The 22594-nt window shown below is 35.4% G+C and overlaps 2 protein-coding genes across 2 annotated transcripts; both read right to left on the reverse strand.

Annotated features, from left to right (window-relative positions):
* Window positions 1-10900: 10900 nt before the first annotated feature.
* Window positions 10901-12494, reverse strand: LOC125678289 (acetylcholine receptor subunit alpha-like). Its single transcript, XM_048916614.2, has one exon. The coding sequence runs from the start codon at window positions 12327-12329 to the stop codon at window positions 11100-11102; it is 1230 nt and encodes a 409-aa protein (XP_048772571.2). The 5' UTR covers window positions 12330-12494; the 3' UTR covers window positions 10901-11099.
* Window positions 12495-18652: 6158 nt separating this feature from the next.
* LOC125681723 (acetylcholine receptor subunit alpha-like) lies at window positions 18653-20171 on the reverse strand. The gene has a single exon (XM_048921927.2). It carries the CDS (start codon window positions 20138-20140, stop codon window positions 18911-18913), a length of 1230 nt encoding a protein of 409 aa, XP_048777884.2. The 5' UTR covers window positions 20141-20171; the 3' UTR covers window positions 18653-18910.
* Between the last annotated feature and the right edge of the window lie 2423 nt (window positions 20172-22594).

Below are 22594 nucleotides of genomic sequence, written 5' to 3' on the forward strand. Positions count from 1 at the left end.
GTAAAAATTAATAGTTTCATTAGCAACCCAAAATCTATCAGGAAATATAGTAACTCCATTACATCTCCAAATCTAACTTCATGGCAGTAGACACCCTAATTTTGAAATTAGGCCTCCTAACTCCAATAGTAGCATCTATTAGCCTCCTAATGAAAGCTCGACCTGCGACTACGACCTGACAAACAAAGTTTGATGACCCAATAATAGATTGCAAGTCACGTAGGGTAATTTTCTTAGTGCCAATGCAGTCCTGTATTATCTTAACCAACTCTGTCAATTTATCTTGAGGCAATCGCATCTGCATGGATAAGGTGTCGAATTCAACACCTAGAAAAACTAAACAAGTAGTTATCTGAACTGTCTTGTCTGGAGCGATAGGGACACCAAGCCGGTCACTAACTTGGTGAAATACCTGTAAAGTGTGTCTACATGTGTCATCTTGAGATGTCCCCGCAAATAAAAAATCGTCAAGGTAATGTATTATGTTATGGTTACCAGATGCCTTAGCCAGCAGCCAATGCAAAAACGTGCTAAATTTGTTAAATAGAGCACAAGAAAGTTTCGAACCAAATGGCAAGCATTTGTCATAATAATATTGACCATTATATTTAATGCCAAGTAGATCGAAGTCACCTGAGTTGATGGGCAGTAAACGGAAAGCACTTTTGAGGTAAGCTTTAGCTAAAACAAAAAAAAAGCCCCGCGCCTAAATTTTGGATCATAAGAACTGCTTCATCTACATTACTATATTTGACAGTACAAATATCTGGGTCAATAAAGTAATTGACAGACTCGAATTGTGGATATGATAGATGATGAATCAAACGTTGGTCACCATCTTTTTTGGGTACAAGTCCGACTGGTGAAACTCTTAAAGTAGGAAAAGGGATGACCATTCTACCCAAGCTAACTTCCTATCTAACTTTTGTTTGACCATCATAGGTGCTAAGCGTGCTGACTTGGTTATATTTGGCCCCTTGTCCCCCGCCCTGAGTGTTGTGTCCCTGTGTGATTGGTTGTTTTTGTCTAAAATTGCCACGAAAGGGAAAATTATTCCCATTGTTGACCGAATCCCTGTCAGTAACCCGAGTTGACTGTTCAAGCTGTGGGGCTGATATGTACATAACCCACAATTCTAAATCTACAACTCCCCATGATGAGGATGGATACAGCTCTTTTTTAAGGCGATATTGCTCGTCATACTTGGACCAACCAGCATGGCCCACTCTGCTAGCTGCGACTCAAATGTTGTGCATGTATTTTAAGAGTTCCTTACCCCTGTATGAGAACTTCTCTAAAGAAATAGACATGTAAATAATAAAAGCTGTTGTCCAAGTATGAATGTTAGTTATAGTTTTAAGCTGCTGCTTTTCAATCATGATTTGCCCATCCTTGATAACAAGCTCCCCAATAACATGGGGGTCAGTGCGCAGGTCGCGGGCTTGCTTAAAAAGGGGGGCATATCATGTACTGCCCTGCCCAAATTTTAGATTTAATGGCCGGAGATACATGACATCCTACTGAGTCAAATATGCTTTACTCGGCATTTGGCCGACTGACATGAACCGTTCACCAAACGGTAAGCCTGTTAATGTTTCATGATTTTCGCCTGACTGATTATAGTGATACATAGAATCATGACCAACAAAGTTGATAACATAGTGACCTGTTGACCCTGTCCCGCTTGAGCTTCACATACAGCACCGACACCCTGGGGAATTGGCTCGGGCGGAAAACTGGTGACCACGTGGGGCTCATCACGAAGGTATACCATTATGGGGGTAAGATTTTGGCCCGCAGCCTTTGATTTTGTTGACCTCGCCGTTTCACCTCTGTTTCAGATTTTAACCCCTGTACTATACGGTTTACGGCTCTTGGTTTTGCTGTTAACGCGTCGTTTCTTGGGCGGCATAATGTCGATGTTGATGGATTTCTATTCCAAATATCTTCTGCTAGAAAAATTGTAAAATGGCCGGACAATGCTGCAGATGATCAGTGTCAGTACAGGCTTGATTACATGCTATAAAATATGATTAAGCATATGGTCGCCAAAACGTTTGGAGTTGGACAAGGTCGCAGGAGTTGTCATGCCTGCCCATGGATTAAAGGCATTTATTTAAATAATGATAAATGACAATAGTTAACTGTTGAGAGCTTGTATCACTCTTTCGAGGGTGAAATCATACTTCATAAGAGATGTTTTAGCGAGCCATTAAATAAAATTTTAGTGTAATGAGTTACCTTAATTTTTCTTTCGATGTCATGCACTTCTCTATTTTAGCTGGGCCATATAACTTCCATACTACGAGTTATCGACCATGACTTATAGACTGAAAAATACATTTTTGCTGAGTACCGCACGTTTTACAGTGAGGGAAATTCCTACGAAACACGACTATTAAAAAAGAGCATTGATTGCTTGACGTTGGGAGAGAGAACCTGTATGGCCCAAAGGATCTTCAAACCATTTTCGACAGAATACAAAATGCTGTGCATTTCCACCCACACCGAAACCAAAGCAGTACGAAACAGACAGTCCGCACCCGATGTAAAAAGTGACCGTGTTTACAAATATCATAAGGATGTCACGGTACACGCTAGTTTTGGGATAAATGTGATGATATTATTCTGTTCCTTATGTGCAAGGCAATGTTTTTCAAATCAAATGAAGGTTGATCATGTCAACATGCAAATGATGGCGTCAATACGTAAGACATCTCATTCTTGTAAGAAAAATGAAAAAAAAAAGATCAATAAAAAGAACTTGATAAATGTAGTTACTTTCCAGTTCAGTTATTTGTTTAAGAATTACCGTCAGCAGAATGATGCTATAAAACCAAGTCTACACATGTATAAAATATCAATTATGAAATGACGCCAGTAGACTGCACGGGGTGTTTAAATGTTCAATCAGTCGGAAATAGAGAATACCACCCAATACAAAATACAATACAGTCAGGGACCACGCGATATATCTATTATGAAGAAATAACAGAAGTAAATAGATCGCAATTATGGAATCCATTCTGCTAACAACAATGAATTCATCAATAACGTACATTGTAGTATGGAACAAATATTTTCCAAAGGTGAATAGATCTTTAGAATAACTTAAATTAAATTGTTCCACTTGTTTGGATAACAGCTGATTTTCTTGTGAATTAACTGCAGTCTAATGTAGGCCTATACAGACCAGCAACCGGGCAATTAAACACAATAGTCCAGTCAATTAACATTTTCAAATCAAACTAATTGCAAAAGAATTAATTTTCAATCTGTGCGATACTTTATGCGGTCACTGTTAACATATCAAAAGTCCTCTAGGTGGAAACCCCTGAAATTTGAGTTCAAACTTTGAAAAAAAATCTTGTTACACCATACCACGAAGCAGCTTCCATACACCCATAATTCTGCTTTTGATGACGTCATATAAACAGCGTGTTATTATGACTGAACTACAAAAATGAAAACCACCCTCGCCGCATTTTAAACTCCATATCCTCCACATTAGATCATCTTTTGAGAGGATAGCTTACTTTGCATTCACAGGACTCATTTGTAATAAACAGAGAGGATATAGCTGACTTTATATTCCAATAGACAGAGATAATACCTTACTTTATATTCCAATAGACAGAGAGAAAATAGCTTATTGTATATTCCAATAGACAGAGAGAATATTTTACTTTATATTCCAATAGACAGAGAGATAATAGCTTACTTTATATTCCAATAGACAGAGAGAAGATAGCGTACTTTATATTTCAATAGACAGAGAGGATATCTTACTTTATATTCCAATAGTCAGAGAGATGATATCGTACTTTATATCCAATAGACAAAGAGAGAATAGCTTACTTTATATTCCAATAGACAGAGAGGATAGCTTTATATTCCAATAGACAGAGATAGTAGCTTACTTTATATTCCAATAGACAGAGAGATGATAGCGTACTTTATATTCCAATAGACAGAGAGAGGATAGCTGACTTTATATTTCAATAGACAGAGAGGATATCGTACTTTATATTCCAATAGTTAGAGAGAGGATAGGGTACTTTATATTCCAACAGACAGAGAGGATATCGTAGTTTATATTCCAATAGACAGAGAGAGGATAGCGTACTTTATATTCCAATAGACAGAGAGAAGATATCGTACTTTATATTCCAATAGACAGAGAGGATATCGTACTTTATATCCAATAGACAGAGAGAATAGCGTACTTTATATTCCAATAGACAGAGAGGATAGCTTACTTTATTCCAATAGTCAGAGAGGATATCCTACTTTATATCCAATAGACAGAGAGGATAGCTTACTTTATATTCCAATAATCAGAGAGGATATCCTACTTTATATCCAATAGACATAGAGGATAGCTTACTTTATATTCCAATAGTCAGAGAGGATAGCTTACTTTATATTCCTATAGACAGAGAGGATATCGTACTTTATATTCCAATAGACAGAGAGGATATCCTACTTTATATCCAATATACAGAGAGGATAGCTTACTTTATATTCCAATAGACAGAGAGAGTAGCTTACTTTATATTCCAATAGACCGAGAGAGGATAGCGTACTTTATATTCCAATAGTCAGAGAGGATAGCCTATTTTGTGATGCATATTTCATTCAGAGGTGTGAAATCACACCAAAAAAAAAAAATTACGGATGAGATTTTTATAAAATTAAACTCATTTCCAACGCACTGAATAGAAAATGGAAATTGAATAAGTTCACTTGCATTTTATCTCCGTCAACATGCCAATTGATGATATATCAACACGAGAATTAGTTATTAAAATGCATGTTTGTTGACCCTCAAACTAATTATGTCAGTATGCTAGTCAGTTATAAAAATAAATAATGTTATGATCCTCAATAAATAATATGACCCTAAATAAATAATGATATGACCCTCAAATTAATTATGTCAAGATGTTAATCATTATATAATCAATTGTATATTGTATCAATATGCTAATCAATGACGTTAACACATTTCTTCGGTATATCAATATGTTTGTCAATTGCCAAAACAATAGCCGATGGTTTAAAACTGCTAGGTATATCAACATGTTGGTCAACCTTGACAGCATGATAGTCATTTATATCATCACGCTAGTCAGTTATATCATCATACTAATCAATTATATCATCATGTGAGTCAATTATATCATCACACTAGTCAATTACATCATCACACTAGTCAATTACATCATCATGTGAGTCAATTATATCATCACACTAGTCAATTATATCATCACACTAGTCAATTATATCGTACTAGTCAATTATATCATACTAGTCAATTATATCATCATGTTAGTCAATTACATCATCAGGCGAAACAATTATATCATCATGTGAGTCAATTATATATTCATACTGGTCAATTATATCATACTAGTAAATTATATCGTACTAATCAATTATATCATCATACTAGTCAATTATATCATCATGTGAGTCAATTATATCATACTAGACAATTATATCATCACGTGAGTCAATTATATCATCATACTAGTCAATCATATCATCACACTAGTCAATTATATCATACTAGTCAATTATTTCATCACACTAGTCAATTATGTCATAGTAGTCAATTATATCATCATATTAGTCAATTATATCATCATATTAGTCAATTATATCATATGAGTCAATTATATCATCACGCTAGTCAATTATATTATCACACTAGTCAATTATGTCATATTAGTCAATTATATCATCATACTAGTCAATTATATCATCATACTAGTCAATTATATCATCACACTAGTCAATTATATCATACTAGTCAATTATATCGTACTAGTCAATTATATCATACTAGTCAATTATATCATCATACTAGTCAATTATATCATCACACTAATCAATTATATCGTCATATTAGTCAATTATATCATCATACTAGTCAATTATATCATACTAGTCAATTATATCATCATACTAGTCAATTATTTCATCACACTAGTCAATTATATCATCATACTAGTCAATTATATCATACTAGTCAATTACATCATCATGTGAGTCAATTATATCATCATATTAGTCAATTATATCATCATACTAGTCAATTATATCATCATACTAGTCAATTATATCATACTAGTCAATTATATCATCATACTAGTCAATTATATTATCACACTAGTCAATTATATCATACTAGTCAATTATATCGTACTAGTCAATTATATCATACTAGTCAATTATATCATCATACTAGTCAATTATATCATCACACTAATCAATTATAGCATGCCAGTCAATTACATCATCATGTGAGTCAATTATATCATCACACTAGTCAATTATATCATCACACTAGTCAATTATATCGTACTAGTCAATTATATCATACTAGTAAATTATATCATCATGTGAGTCAATTACATCATCAGGCGAAACAATTATATCATCATGTGAGTCAATTATATATTCATACTGGTCAATTATATCATTACACTAGTCAATTATATCGTACTAGTCAATTATATCACCACACTAGTCAATTATATCATCATGTGAGTCAATTATATCATACTAGTCAATTATATCATCATGTGAGTCAATTATATCATACTAGACAATTATATCATCATGTGAGTCAATTATATTATCATACTAGTCAATTATATCATCATACTAGTCAATTATATCATAATAGTCAATTACATCATCATGTGAGTCAATTATATCCTCACACTAGTCAATTACATCATCATACTAGTGAATTATATCATCATACTAATCAATTATATCATACTAGTCAATTATATCAGACTAGTCAATTATATCATCATACTAGTCAATTATATCATCATGTGAGTCAATTATATCATCATGTGAGTCAATTATATCATACTAGTCAATTATATCATGCTAGTCAATTATATCATGTGAGTCAATTATATCATACTAGACAATTATATCATCATGTGAGTCAATTATATCATCATACTAGTCAATTATATCATCATACTAGTTAATTATATCATCATACTAGTCAATTATATCATCATACTAGTCAATTATATCATACTAGTCAATTATATCATCATGTGAGTCAATTATATCATATTAGTCAAGTATATCATCATGTGGGTCAATTATATCATATTAGTCAATTATATCATCATACTAGTCAAGTATATCATGATGTGAGTCAATTATATCATACTAGTCAATTATATCATCATACTAGTCAATTATATCATAATGTTAGTCAATTATATCATACTAGTCAATTAATCTTTTGATTCAGTACAATAAAAATGTGAAGATTACGAACAGTGACCAATCTAAAAAAAACTATCATGAAGAATAACTAATTAATAATAGAGCAAACACGGACCCCTGGACACACCAGAGGTGGGATCAAGTGTTTAGGGAGAGTAAACATACCCTATCGACCGGTCACACTTGCCATGGGCCTCATATTTTGATCAGGTAAACGGAATATGTAATTAAATGTTTGTAAAGAACGGCCTGTCAATTGGTATGGAATACATCAGACAGCATTCGCCATATTGGCATGCTGTAATTGCAAATATACGAAAGCCCAGAAGGCTCTTTCGACATTCAGATTTTGAATGTCGAATGAGCCTTCTGGGATTTCATGCAAATTAGATCGTTATAATAACGACCATAGAATTTAAGAAATGCTGACTTTGAACGAGGCTGTTGATGCCTTACGAACTTATTTGTTAGTTGCCTATCTCGATTATTAAATGCATAACAAGCTCTCGCGCATCCAACCAACTGTGAGACATACCGGTAAATACCATATGAACTTGATTAATGGAATATTGATAAAACATTGGAAGTTAACAATACAAAGCTGTTTGTTTAAAATTTGAGTTGTTAGTGTTCCGTTAATGTCTATGTTCAATAATCCTCCAAATGGACCTCGCATGAAAATATATTGATCTTTCATTTCATGCTAGGACTATATTCACTTAAGAAATAAGATATCATTTTTGAATATTGTTGGGATATGACATGAATTTGGTCACGTGATCAAATCCTATAACGTCCAAAGGGCGTTATAGTAAATTTGATCACGTACCAACTTCATGTCATATTCCAATAACAGTCAAAAATGATATTTTATTTCTTATATTTATATTTTCTATTTTGATTTGTGTTCTTACCGAGCTTCCATGATTATGTAGCAGATGACCAAAATAACGATCGTAGAACACAAAATATAGTTCGTCAGAGTTTTATCGAATAAAAAATTAGGAACAATATCAAAGAGAATATGATATAGATATTTAATTGAAAATGTTAACAAAAGACGAAACATGTGTAAAATAAAGGTAATTTAGAGCCTAAAGTTAACTGAGATGACGACAAGAAGAGTGGAGTAAACTACATCCGTGATGTGATTTGGTCGCGATCAGCGATGGAGAAACTGGTGTCGGTCTAGCTTACTGAGTTGAAAACGCAATTGTTGATCACAGATTTCGACAGAAATTCAAAGGATCCGAGAGAATTTATGGTGGATATGATGGGTCAAGTTAACGTTAAGCTCTTAGTCAGGTTTTTGGAAAGAAACAACGGTATGTTCATCGTTAGGACTCGCGGTTGTAGCCATGCAGGAGACGATTCAAGGCAGTAGGACAGATTTAGACAAAATTCAGGTAGGTTGCGTCTTTTATTTACCTTCAGTGTGTGTAAAAGAAAATAAGAACGATCTGACAGACTTTTTGTTCACTTGAGAGATTTCTGTTGTAGGATTTTAATGAAGACTCGCACCGGTACCCTGACATGAACATGTAAATTTTTCGAGCCTCGAAACCAGCCTCGCTTATGATCATGCCGAGTCATAGCCGTGATGGAAGTTGCCAGGAAACAACAGGTTAACTTATCATCATAAAGTAAATAGGCTTATAACTCTGCCTACATGTTTTCGCTTCCAATATCATAGAACTTTTTTAATTCGCCATGCAGAAGTTGCAGACGGTATTTAAAACTGTATAGAATGAAACAAGATAATGCTATGTTTAATGTTTCTGTTTTATAAATTGATGAAATTCTTGTTTGTTTACAAAATAAAATCTGTATAAATATCCTGCTGTGTTTGTTTCTGTTATGTCATTGCAGTGGCGGATCGAACTGACTTTTGAAGCGGTGATTGTATTCATACGCAAGAACAAACTGATCACGTGACCAAGTTCATGTCACACGAAATTGAACATCGATTTCATTAGTACTGTCATATAAGGAAGTGCATTGGCAAATGTAAATATTAGGAATTGACATCCTCAAAAGGCCATATACATGTATGTGTATTGTCTTCGTTCTTGCACAATACAATTCCAGTTAGAATATCATGAACTCATATCCTAAATTGGATCAAACTAATTGCATGTGCAGATGTTTTAGTCTGAATAGTTTTTTTAAAAAAATGGATCCAAGTTTAAGTTTTATGAATTATATTCAAATCTAAATTGTGGAATGTGAAACCATTATTTCACTACCACAAATATACTCACAAAACTAAATCCTACATGAACAAGAGATAGGTGTCTATAATCCTAATCGAACAAGAGATAGGTGCTTATAATCCTACACGAACAAGAAATAGGTCATAAAATCCTTCACGGACAAGAAATAGGTGCATAGAATCCTACACGAACAGGAAATAAATGCATAAAATCCTACAAGACCAAGATAGTTGCATAAAATCCTACAAGACCAAGATAGGTGCATAAAATCCTACAAGACCAAGATAGGTGCATACAATCCTACAAGAACAAGAGATAGGTGCATAAAATCCAACACGAACAAGAGATAGGTGCATTAACTTCCTGGTCCTACTTAAATCTAGGAAGTGATTGTTCCTTCGCCAAGCGCTAAGCATTTACAAGTGAGAATCACAGTTATCTCTGATATAGGAGTTCAGAGATTGATCACTGTTTGTTATCTTCACTTTTCATGACCTAAACAACAAAAACACAAATAAAAACAAGAGGCCCACAGGCCTTATCGGTCACCTGAATACTAGTGAAAAAGTATCACTATTTCCATGGGCTATGAAATCTAGAAAAACTTTCCTATTCTGAACATCCAAGCTAAATTCTAATGTTCAGCAACAGTATAAAACAAGATGTGTTCTTAAAACTTCACTGCCCTCAAAAGTGCATACACTGCTGAAAGGCTTTAAATAATAGGTGTATTTACGTTAAAACATCAAAATGTGTGAATAATTTGAACTCACCTAAAGTCATAATGCTGGGGTGTGAAATTCACCATTTTTTTGTACATTCTTTTCTGCTATTCCTAAGTATGCATTTAAATTTTATACAGTATCAGCAAACTTACATATAAATACTATATACTAAGTTTGGCTCCACCCTGGGATCAAACCCTTACTCTGGGGGAAATCAAATTTACAATTTTGGTAAAAGACTACCTGCTCTATACATTTAGTTTCAATTTAGTATCAAGAGCACTAAAGAAGATGCTATTTAAGTGTTTTACATATAAACACTATACAACAAGTTTGGCCCCGCCCTGCGGTCAGAACCCCTACTCCGAGGATCATGAAATTTATAATTTTGGTAGTGGCCTTCCTGCTCTTCATCACTATGCATTTAGGTTTTCTTACATGTGTGTGGTTCTTGAGAAGATTTTTTGAAAAGTGGTCAATTTTGGGCAGTTTTTGCCCCGCCTCTAGAGCCCCAGGGGTGCAGGAGTCCTGAAATTTACAATTGATGTTCCCCTTGTCCAAATGATGCTTCATACCAAATTGAAAAGAATTGGACTGGTAGTTATTAAGAAGTTAAAAATGTTCAATTGTTAAAGCACAACGCACGACGGACGACGACGGACGAAAACCAATTGCAATAGGTGACCTGAGTTTACTTGCATATATTATCATATCATATCATGTAAAGCATTGATCACAATTTTCGAGATGAGGAAAGATTTAAGGATACAACAAAAGTGTCTCTGTTGGACAAATCACTTCATATAGAAAAGCAACTTTTAAAAATGATATGTCGAAGTTCCACTCAAATTTTCATGAACCGATTACTGTTATCATCACAAGATATAGTAAATTATCATGAACCGATGACTGCCATCATCACAAGATATAGTAAATTATTAGAAACCAATAAAACAACGAAAAGAATTAAAAACAGTCTGTCGAAAGCTAATCCAACATCGTTCCAAGTGACGGTCCATGCGACGTCACTGCCCGCGTCATCGTTTACACATTCTACTGCAGATTTCTCCGTATCCCCATACTTTTGTATTGACGCTGTAGATATTTTACGTTCACGACACATTATCACGCCGCGGGTGAAACTCTTCAGTCTGGCGGAAATCTCCTTGTCGTCTGCTTTATGGTAGAAATTCATCCCAAATACCACGGCTATCATCATAGCACAACCAAGCAACATGTCGACCAAAAGTTTGTAAGTTAAATACGATACATTCGGTTCTGATGCCTCGGGTAGCTTGTCTTGTATTATTGTGAGGAACACAGCGACAGCCAGTAAAACGGTGATAGAAAATCCCATCCTCTCTCCGGACTCCACGGGCAAAACGAACACTAAAATCTGAAGAAAATTCATGAAACAGATAGGTAGAATTAACCCGGCGATGTAATACTCGGTTCTTCGCTTCATGTTGATTTCCAGTCGAAGTTCCTCAAAATTATACACGTTGACGTGATAATATAGACGAGTGCTTGTGAGAGACCACAATCCATTCTCCTCGTACAACAGCATGTCAAATGTAGAAGATCTTGGCCTAAGAATAATATCTGACGGGCTTAGAGCGGGAACATAAAATTTCAAGGTGCACGTCTGCGAATCAAACGGGTAATAAGTGACGTCAGCATCACAAGTGGCTTCATAAAGGTCAGGAGGTGAACATGAAACTTCTCCTTTAGAGGATACTTTGCAAGACATTCCGTCTAATAGTACCTTTCTAAATTTATCGTATGGATTCATCAAAACCAGAAAAGGTACCCAAATATCAGATATAAAGAGTGTTGTATCGTACAGGTCTCCACCATAGTTGGTAGGGTTCCATGCGAGTCGGGAATCTGTCCATTGAAGACTAAGTGATCCCACAATACCAATTTTACTTAGTCCTTCCGAAAAGTCTTTCAAACTGGTCAGGAAGAATTTGATATCAATTTGCAGGGGGGTCGTTCTGTCGATTCCTGGCCTTACCCTTCGATCGTATCCCGGGGTAAGGTTTGTGTGAAGTTGTGTCTGATCTTGGATGGTATATCCGTCCACACAGCAGAAATAACATAAAACTATCAGCAAGCCTCTCATGTTTGTATTGTGGTATCTTCCAGTTGCTGTGGATATCACAGAAACATCGTGTTTTTTTAAAATAGATTTGTTTATCGTGTATATTTAGATACATCCGACTGGAAGGGAGCTTTAAAGCTTGGCAAAAGTTTCGTTTGACTCGCCTCGGCCAATTTAGAATTTCAACGTATTTTACATTAACATATGATGTCTCTTAAGTAAATGCCCTATATCTTGTTATTGATAGAGGACGTTTTCCACTGTAAATACTGTGTAAATAAGTATTTTAGTAAAATAGTATTTGTCATCCATGGAAATATAAACGAAATGAAAACTGCCTGTCCCTTTCAATTTTCTATCAATATTAAATCTTTTACATGTACAGTATACTTTTGGATACAGTCCGACTCTACAAAGGTTTAGTGACTGGCTCACGTGCGATAATATTTAGATTTATTTAAAAAGAAATCCATTTTCAAACACATCGACTAGATTTAGCGAGCTTTCACTGTTCCGAAGTAGGAAATTCGCTGTCTATTGCCAGTCATGTGAGGGAATCACGGCTTCGCTCTATCCAATATGAATCAAAAGTGACACGCAAAACACAACAAAGGTTAAAGAACCCAGTGTTGAAATGTAACGAGATTTTAATAAGGTTGTCAATAGACATCAGAATGCATAACTGAAATCCAGTGAACGTGAAATATCTGCAATGTGGTCCTGTATAACACCACCTTGTATGATAGGTACTTCAATACTGTATCATAACCGACACCTCTATTTATGATGTAGAATTGGCTGGTATTGGAAATCAATTTACAGAATCAAAAGGTGATTCGACAGAGCCTGATGTTGAGCTATCTAGGACGACATTTAGTTACAGGTAGCTTTAAAGGTACCGATAGATAAGATTTATTTGCTATCAAACTAACATGGTTAATGTATCTATAGCGGCGGTGTACAACTAATTAAGTAATGTAAACTAAATGTAATTTCACTCTACACTAAAGCCTATATACCGAAATTAAATGTCATTCTTGGTTAAAACACTTGGCTATTTTCGGTCAACCTTATTTGTAGAATGTATGTATTGCACGCGCCTACTCTCCACGAGGTCAGAAAGAAAATAATGACGTCGGTAAGTTTTAACATTAAGTACATGAAAAGTAAACATAACAAACAGTGATCAATTTCACAAATCCTATAAAGAATACAAAATATTGAGAGTAGGACAGTCAAGAACCTCTGGACACATCAGAAGTGGGATCAAGTGCCTAGGAGGATTACCGGGTAAGCATCCTCTGTTGACCAGTCACACCCGCCTAGATGCCCCTATCTTGTCAGATCAGGTAAACGGGGTAATATGTAGTAAAAAATCAGTATGTAATGTTTGGCCCAATAATTGGTATGAAGCACGTCAGAAAGCATTCAGCCTAACGACAGTTTGTATTTGTATATCTACAAATTCTATATATTTCACATGTATAGGAATCATGACAAACAGGATGATTTCAGCTTCTCCATCGTCAACTTCCCATATTTATGTAGAATATTCCATTATATCCTGCATATCGTGTTTATATATCTCAACTGATTCGATATGCAAGAGCTTGTTCTGCGTATAGTCAGTTTTTAAATCGACGTAAGCTACTGACAAACAAGTTGATGGTACAAGGGTTTCAGCAGTCTCGATTGAAGTCAGCATTTCGCTAATTCTATGGTCGTTATAACGATCTAGTTCGTCAATACCACCTATCATTGGGTCAATTGCTGTCTGGCGTGTTTCATACCGATTGGTAAGCCGTTTTTGGCACACTGATTTTGACTGCGGTAACTCCGTTTACCTGAACAGTATATAAGGCTCACCGCGGGTGTGACCGGTCGACAGGGGATGCTTATTCCTCCATAACATACTGGTAGTATTGATATCTGTATCAAAATTTAATGTAAACAATTAAACATGTATACATCTTTAATGTAAAAATTCGAACCAAAATTCGAGGGAAAAAAAAACAAAAACTCGAAATCAAAAATACCACGGAATCGTCCACTTCTGCTTCATACTTAGATATTTTTATTGAGAATAGATATCAACGGTAAACTAACAACTCAACTTTATGATAAACGGAATTTCAACTTCTCCATTGTCAACATCCGATATTTATGTACCATGTAATATCCCATTATCACCTGCATATACATTCTCTACCCAGAGTTCCGTGCGCTCCTCGCACTACACCTCTGTCAACGGCTTTTTACAGAAATCTTGTAAAAGTTTCTATTATCTAACATTTATGTTTTGGACTATTATGATATGTTTTTGGTCCAGTTAAATTGATGCTTACTGTAAATTGTTTAAAATCACCGTTTTCTGATCATAAATTTGGAACTACTTCGTAATATGCGTATGAATGTAGGACATACACGTGGTGGCGATTTAAATGGAAACATGGAATCAAAAGTAAGAAAGGCTGTAAAAATACGATAAAACTTGTAAAATATGAGACAAACAGCTAAATGTAAATATGCACTTATTAAAGTGTCAGTGGGTTATGAAAAGAGTCTGGTGTATCACCTGTTGCCAGGATTTTTAAAGGGAAAGGAAACCGAAAATGATTGTTTATATCATGTGATTATATTGTCACGTGATTTCAAGTGTTGACAGAGGTGTATGTGAAGCTTGCGTAACACGCCCTCTGGTGAGAGAATGCTGCATATGGTGTTTATACGAATACCTCTTAACTGATTCGATACACAAAAAATTGCGCTCAAAATCACACGGCCTCTCACCTCTGTCGGCGCGAATCCCGCTCGCGCCGGTAAGTGAGAAAGTTTCCCAGTTTTCTTTCGGAAGGTCGGTTGTCTCTTCCCAGGTACATTGTATCGGCGCTCTCTTTTCCACCAATAAAAACTGGGCGCCACCAGATAACTGAAAAATTGTTGAGTGTGGCGGGAAAACACAAATCAATCAATCAATCGATACACAAAAGCTTGTTCTGTGTATGATCAGTTTTTAAATCGAGGTATTAAGATATATCAACAACGTTTTATCTATTAATAATAATTTTAATTCATATGTCGCTTCGATATATACCTGTGAACTCGATATTAAAGACACCACAGACTCGGCCACGTCTGTTTCATACTAGGAAAGGACAAGGTACGTTTGGGGCCAAATGGCCCCGTGTCCAAATTAAATGATATTCCTCAAAATTCTTTCATATGGTGTATACTTCCATAAAATGTTGATGATGTCTTCGTAAAAAGCTTTACTTATGTATAATACATATGTAGATACAGTATAGTTTACGATAACGTTGTGCCATTTTGACGTTACTTTATGCGACGTCATGAACAAGAAAGCTATGTCATGAACTCAATATGAAAATAATCCATTTTATGTCGCCATATGCTCAAAGTTTTATTAAACAAATGTGCACTATGATTTTTATTTGAAAAGTTTAATTGATTTTTTCCGAAAGTTTTAACCAATTGTAAATGATTCGATGCGGCGGGTGCTGTAATTTGAAGGACGATTAGTGTAATTGTATCTAAGAATTGTAGAGCAACCCATATATATTCATTCAAATTTAACATTGTATTTACATTTGCATCCACTTTGCATTGTTTTAATCTAAATTAAATGAATATTATATATGTACGAAGCGCGTGGTTATTCTTGTGTGTATATGTACACTTTGTTCTTTTTTTCAAGCGCACTAAATGTTTTCAGCGAAGGAACACGCACTAACCAATGCTACATTGGATTGTACATGTATTAAAAAGAACATGAAATTCATTAAGAATATATGTGAAAAGAAATATTATAAAACAAACTTGAGAAGTTGTTTTTTTTTTTTAAAATTCAACACACGACAATCAGACCGAATGTGAACCTTATAGGATGTGATAAGATTTACAAACAATGTGATAAGTTATACACAAGAGTTGACACTGACACCATGAAAAACCTAACATAGAATAATCTTGTCGGTATTATATTCAATGTTTTAGCATATACACTTGCATCTATTTACACTCTTTATTTGAAAAAAAATATACCGGTTCCTGACAATTGTCATTATATAAGAAATCTTTAAATGCATTAGTATTTACGCAAAGGAAAATAGTTTGAATCATAAATCATATTCATTGTCTCAAACCACGTCCGAAGTCCGCATGGGAGAGGATCGGATATTTTTTTATCTTCCCCCTTCTACCTTTTGATACATGCCGATTTAGTCGGAGATATGAAATAACCTTGGTTTCCTTGTCTAATAAATCATTCAACAATTCCTTTTCGGTCAGTTTCTAATGATGAATTAAGCAGAGACTGTCTATTAACAGTACCAAAGTCAATCACTATGACAGTGCATCAGCATATATAATGCCGTCAGTCAAAGATATTTTTATTTTCCAGCAATTGTCAAAATAATGAAAGGTGTAAGATCTAATCAGTTTTTGACACTAAGTTTTTTCACTATACTAGTGAAAAGGACTACTAGAATCTATAATTTACTAGTCCTGCTGATTTGTGACTAATCCGGCAGCTGAAAGTAGACGGCCGAGTCGCGATGCGAAGAGGGGAAGAGTGCGGGAGGGGCTTGTCCCCTCTTAAAGAGGTGGGGGTCCGAGGAAAATTCAAAATCTAGATGCAAATTGTTCATTTGAGACAAATAAATGAAAATTTTATGACCAAATCTAGCCTATTTTTCCTGATTTTCTCGTCAAACCATCATATTTATGCTTGAATATCATGAAGAATACGTCGATGTGTAGCATAGTACCGTACTTTGTCGAATATGATATGCAATTTTTTCAAGGGTTTTTGGTGTGAGAAAGGGGTGCGCATTGTTTACCAAATAGTTTTTTTCCAGGTGAAACTCGGCGGTTAAGTAATGTTTTACTCAAAGAAAAGGGGCATATTGGTTTGCACCTGTCGGTCGGTCGGTAGACCACATATTGTCCGATCAATATCTTGAGAACCATTTACTTGATCGTAATGGTATTTCATATGTGGGTTGGTTATGAAAAGAAGAAGACCTCTATTGTTTTTTAGGTCAAAAGGTTAAAGGTCAAGGGTCAATCTACTCTGGACATTGGAATATACTGTTTGCTCAATATCTTTCTTGAGAACCCTTTGCTTGACAGACATCAAACTTGGTACACTGGTACATCTTCAGGAGAAGACGACCCCTTTTGATGTTCAGGTCACATGGTCAAAGGTCAAGGGTGAAACTGGACATTGGAATATACTGTCTGCTCAATGTCTTGAGAACCCTTTGCTTGACAGATATTAAAATTGGCACACTGGTACATCATCACGGGAAGATGACACCCATTGATTTTGAGGCCGTGTGGTCAAAGGTCAAGGGTCAAACTGCACATAGGAATATACAGTCCGCTCAATATCTTGAGAACCCTTTGCTTGACACATCAAACTTGGTACATTAGTATGAGAAGATGGCTCCTATTCATTTTGAGGTCACATGGTCAAAGGTCAAGAGTCAAACTGACATAGGAATATACTGTACATTCAATAGCGTGAGAACCCTTTGCTTGACAGACATCAAACTTGGTACACTGGAACATATTCAGGAGTTGATGACCCCTATTGATTTTTAGGTCACATGGTCAATCCACTCTTGACATAGGAAGATATTGTCTGCTCAATATTTTGAATTGATTATACTACTCTCAATTAAATGATGTGTGTGTATAACCCTTTTCAATTTTGCACCATGGGGTGCATATGTGTTTTACAAACATCTCTTGTTGAAAATAGATATTAACGGCAAACTAACAACTTGACTTTAAGATAAAAAGGGGATTTCAGCTTCTTCATCGTCAACTTCCCATATTTATGTAGCAATATTCCATTATCTCCTGCATATGGTGTTCATATCTTACAACTGATTCGATATGGAAAATCTTGTTCTGCTTATGATCAGTTTTTAAATCGAGGCAGGCTACTGACAAATAAGTCGATAATGCAGGGATTTCAACAGTCTCATTTAAAGTCAGCATATCGTAAATTATATAGTTGTTATAGCAATCTAGATTGCCAATACAACGTATCAATGGGTCAAATGCTGTTTAACGTGTTTCATACCGATTGTTTGGCCGTTCTTGGCACATTGATTTTGTCTAAGGATAACTCCGTTTACCTGAGCAAGATATAGCGCTCAAGGCGGGTGTCACCGGTTGACAGGGGATGTTTACTTTCTCAGACACCTGATCCCACCTCTGGTACATCCAAGGGTCCATGTTTGCCCAACTCTCTATTTTGTATTGCTTATAAGAGTTATGAGATTGATCACTGCTCCTTATCTTCACATTTCATCTTTAATGTAAGTAAGTAATTTTTATTCAAAATCGAAACTATTTACAATAAACAAGTAACTTGAACTAAAAAGCTCTTTAACCGATTAGATACCATAAAACACATTTTAAAACATTATACATACATGCACAGTAATAGAACTTTGAGGTGATGAGGAATCGAATCGGACACTAACAAGTAAGTACGCTGGACAGTTATTTGTGAGTGTGTTGGGGTATTGATGACACAGAACGATTTTAAATTCTGGTTAATCAAGTCGTCATGAACTCATTATTGCCATAGCTGCAAGGTATATAAAGTTACTAGAAATCAGTAAAACAAGGAAAAGGATTATACACAACTTGTCGAAAGCTAATCCGACATCATTCCAAGTGACGTTACTTGTGACGTCACTGTCTGCGTCATCGTTTACACATTCTACTGCAGATTTCTCCGTATCCCCATACTTTTGTATTGACGCTGTAGATATTTTACGTTTACGACACATCATCACGCTGCGTGTGAAACTCTTCAGTCTGGCGGGAATTTCCTTGTCGTCTGCTTTATGGTAGAAATTCATCCCAAGTACCACGGCTATCACCATAGCACAACCAAGCAACATGTCGACCAAAAGTTTGTAGGTTAAGCACGATACATTCGGTTCTGATGCTTCGGGGAGTTTGTCTTGTATTATTGTGAGGAACACAGCAATAGCCAGTAAAACGGTGATAGAAAATCCCATCCTCTCTCCGGACTCCATGGGCAAGGAGAACACTAAAATCTGAAGAAAATTCATTAAAGCAATTGGTAAAAGTAATCCGGCGATGTAATACGCGGTCCTTCGCTTCATGTTGATTTCCAATCGAAGTTCCTCAAAATTATGGACGTTGATATGGTAATATAGTCGAGTGCTTTTGATAGACCACAATCCATTTTCCTCATACAACAACATGTCAAATGTAGAAGAATTTGGTCTCAGAATAATATCTGATGGGTTTAGAGCGGGAACGTAAAATTTTAATGTGCACGTCTGCGAATCAAACGGATAATAAGTGACGTCAGCATCACAAGTGGCTTCATAAAGATCAGGTGGTAGGCACGAGACTCTTCCGTTATCATATACTCTGCAAGACATTCCATCTAAAAGCACTTTCCGAACTTTATCGAATGGATTCATCAAAACCAGGAAAGGTGTCCAAATATCAGATATAAAAAGCGATGTTTCGTACAGGTCTCCACCATAGTTGGTAGGGTTCCATTGGAGTAGGGAATCTGTCCATTCAAGACTAAGTGATCCCACAATACCAATTTTACGTTGTCCTTCTGAGAATTCCTTCAAACTCGTCAGGAAGAATTTGATATCAATTTGCAGGGGGGTCGTTCTGTCGATTCCTGGCCTTACCCTTCGGTCGTATCCCGAGGTAAGGTTTGTGTGAAGTTGTGTCTGATCTTGGATGGTATATGCATATACACACCAGAAAAAACATAAAACGACCAATAAGCCCCTCATTTTGAAGTCGGCACTATCTACCGATACAGGTGGATAATTTTACTGAAATTATGGTCGCAGTTTGGTAAATTGAAACCTTCGATAAATGTCAGATGATCGGTTCTTCTTGTCCATTTAAAGATTTCAACATTTCAGTATTTGGCGTCTCTTGTTATGAGTGACGTTCTCGCCTTAAGGTAGTACTCTACATCGTCATAATAGCTGACTTCCTTTAAAAATATGGATGAAAAAATCGATATCAGCAATATTTGACTTTTCCTTTTCCATTGAAATGCCTAGCCGAGTAGCTCAGTAGGTTAGAATACCGACTGCTGAACTGTAGGTCGCAGTGGTTTTAAAAAAAATTTCATGTTACCTTCTACTAAAACTGTATTTTTTGACAAAATAAAGTAAATTTGAAAATATTCAAATTCAAAATATTGTTGTACATATCCTCCACTTTTCATCTACATCAAATTTCTCTGGTGTAGCGTACATCCTGAATGTTGATACAAAACGTTTTACAATTCAGTGAAGTAGGTGTTCATATAAAGTACCTTTTTATGTCCGTGCCTGTCGTGTAATAATAATTAGTTGGTTTCTGATTTGAAGTTGCAGAGTTTGAAAATATCGCTTCGGGCTGGATTGTTCATACAACAGAAACAGTTTTCGGTATAACAATTCAACCCTTTGTAATTACTAAAATTAAATGGTTGGGAGAAAGCTCCACATTTACAAAAAATAACAAATAACGGGTTGTTGTTTTTTCATACAACATGACCATCCACCATATAATCAATTTCGTGGTTTGTAATTGCTAAAGCCAAGCTACACCTGAGGAAAAATAACAAATATGCTTATTTTCTTTGTATGGTGCTTGATTATCCATATGAGGTTTTTTTCCACTCATTGACGGATCTCACCAGTTGAAGTGCTGAAACTTTTTTTTACTTATTCACAGAGCCGAATACAGGAAGAACCCTTTCTTACTTTTGAGATTTCCTTGTTCATATCCCCTTTAACCTCCCTGTGTGGGGTGCTAATATTTCATAATGATTGTTGATAAATATCGTTAATTAGTGGCGATCCAAATTTTCGAGTGAACACTAGAGAGCAGTATTATGTTATGCGCAACCAGACCGCCAGTATCAAGATATTTATGCTTCTTTAAGTGTCCCCTTATTCATAATATTACATTTTCAAAGATCTACTCAAGCCGGTCTATTAACTACCAATCCCATTCCCATCAATATGACCCCTCCCCCAAAGATTTATCTGTCTCTATTAATATCCTATGTCAAGTCTTTCACGAGATACTTTCGCAAGAATCCCTATCGCCAATGATTTGATTAAATTACGTGGGAACACAGCCGGGTTCGTTTAAAATTAAAGTTCAATCAGTGTGGATGTTTTCACGGCGGTCCCTGGGTAGGAAATCCGCTGCTTATTGTCAATTTTGTGTCCTTTGTATTCAATGCATAAATAAAATTTACGTGACTTCCAAAAGAGATATGAGAGTTAAAGAACCCAATATTGAAATTAAACAAGTTTTAAATTAAGCTGTCAATAGACATGTCAACGCAGACCTCATGATAATTTGGTATTGGCATTGTGGCGCTATTAATGGGATACAATGTATAGTAACATATCCTCTCTCTCTCTCTCTCTCTCTCTCTCTCTCTCTCTCTCTCTCTCTCAATACCCGCGTCAGATTTAAAAGGGACATTAGCTGTGAAAATGATGACGACCATTTTTGTCAAAATACATGTATCTCAATGGCATAGAAATATATTTTAAAGACTATTAAAACATTTTTGTTATGCAATCCTTTGTCTTTTTAGGCTTTTATATAGACGAAAGTCCACTTGTAGTGAAAAGGTTACCTGTAGGTGTCCAATAAGTTAACAATTGCTGTCCATTATTTTTGAAGAATGGAAAGATACTGTCCGTTCTTAAAAATAATGGACAGTAATTGTCAACGTATTGGACAGTGCCAGGTAAACCCAATAACTTGTTAGACGTCTACAGGTAGGCTGAAAATAAGAGAAAGACATTACATTTGTCAAAGAGATACAAATTTAATTTGAAATTCCCAACAAGTAAGAATCAACACAGATATCGGAAAAATCACTGAAACATTTAAAAGCGATATTTCCCTTTATTAAAATTATATGCTTCAACTCGTAAGATTCACAATTTTTTTTAAATTTGAAAGACATATTTCCATACTGTATTTGAATTCTGCTGGATTCAGAGGTACATTCCGAAACTTCTTCACAACGTTTTTTTTTATGTTTTCTTTATTAGCATATCCTAATTCTGAATGATTATTTTCGCTTTCATGAATAATTTCATTTCATGAGATAGGCGTATTGGGTTCTTTTGGCTGGAGTTAATTATTTCCTCATCCAAATATTCGAAAACACAATGCTTTTCAGATCAAAATTTGGCTCCATAACTTTCTCACCCTCCATA

This window comes from Ostrea edulis, chromosome 2 (genome assembly GCF_947568905.1).
Source record: "Ostrea edulis chromosome 2, xbOstEdul1.1, whole genome shotgun sequence".
Classification (NCBI taxonomy): Eukaryota; Metazoa; Mollusca; class Bivalvia; order Ostreida; family Ostreidae; genus Ostrea; species Ostrea edulis.

Bases quoted from the DNA above. Each gene is read 5' to 3' on its own strand.
- LOC125678289 (XM_048916614.2), bottom strand. From the start codon at position 12,329: ATGAGAGGCTTGCTGATAGTTTTATGTTATTTCTGCTGTGTGGACGGA.
- LOC125681723 (XM_048921927.2), bottom strand. From the start codon at position 20,140: ATGAGGGGCTTATTGGTCGTTTTATGTTTTTTCTGGTGTGTATATGCA.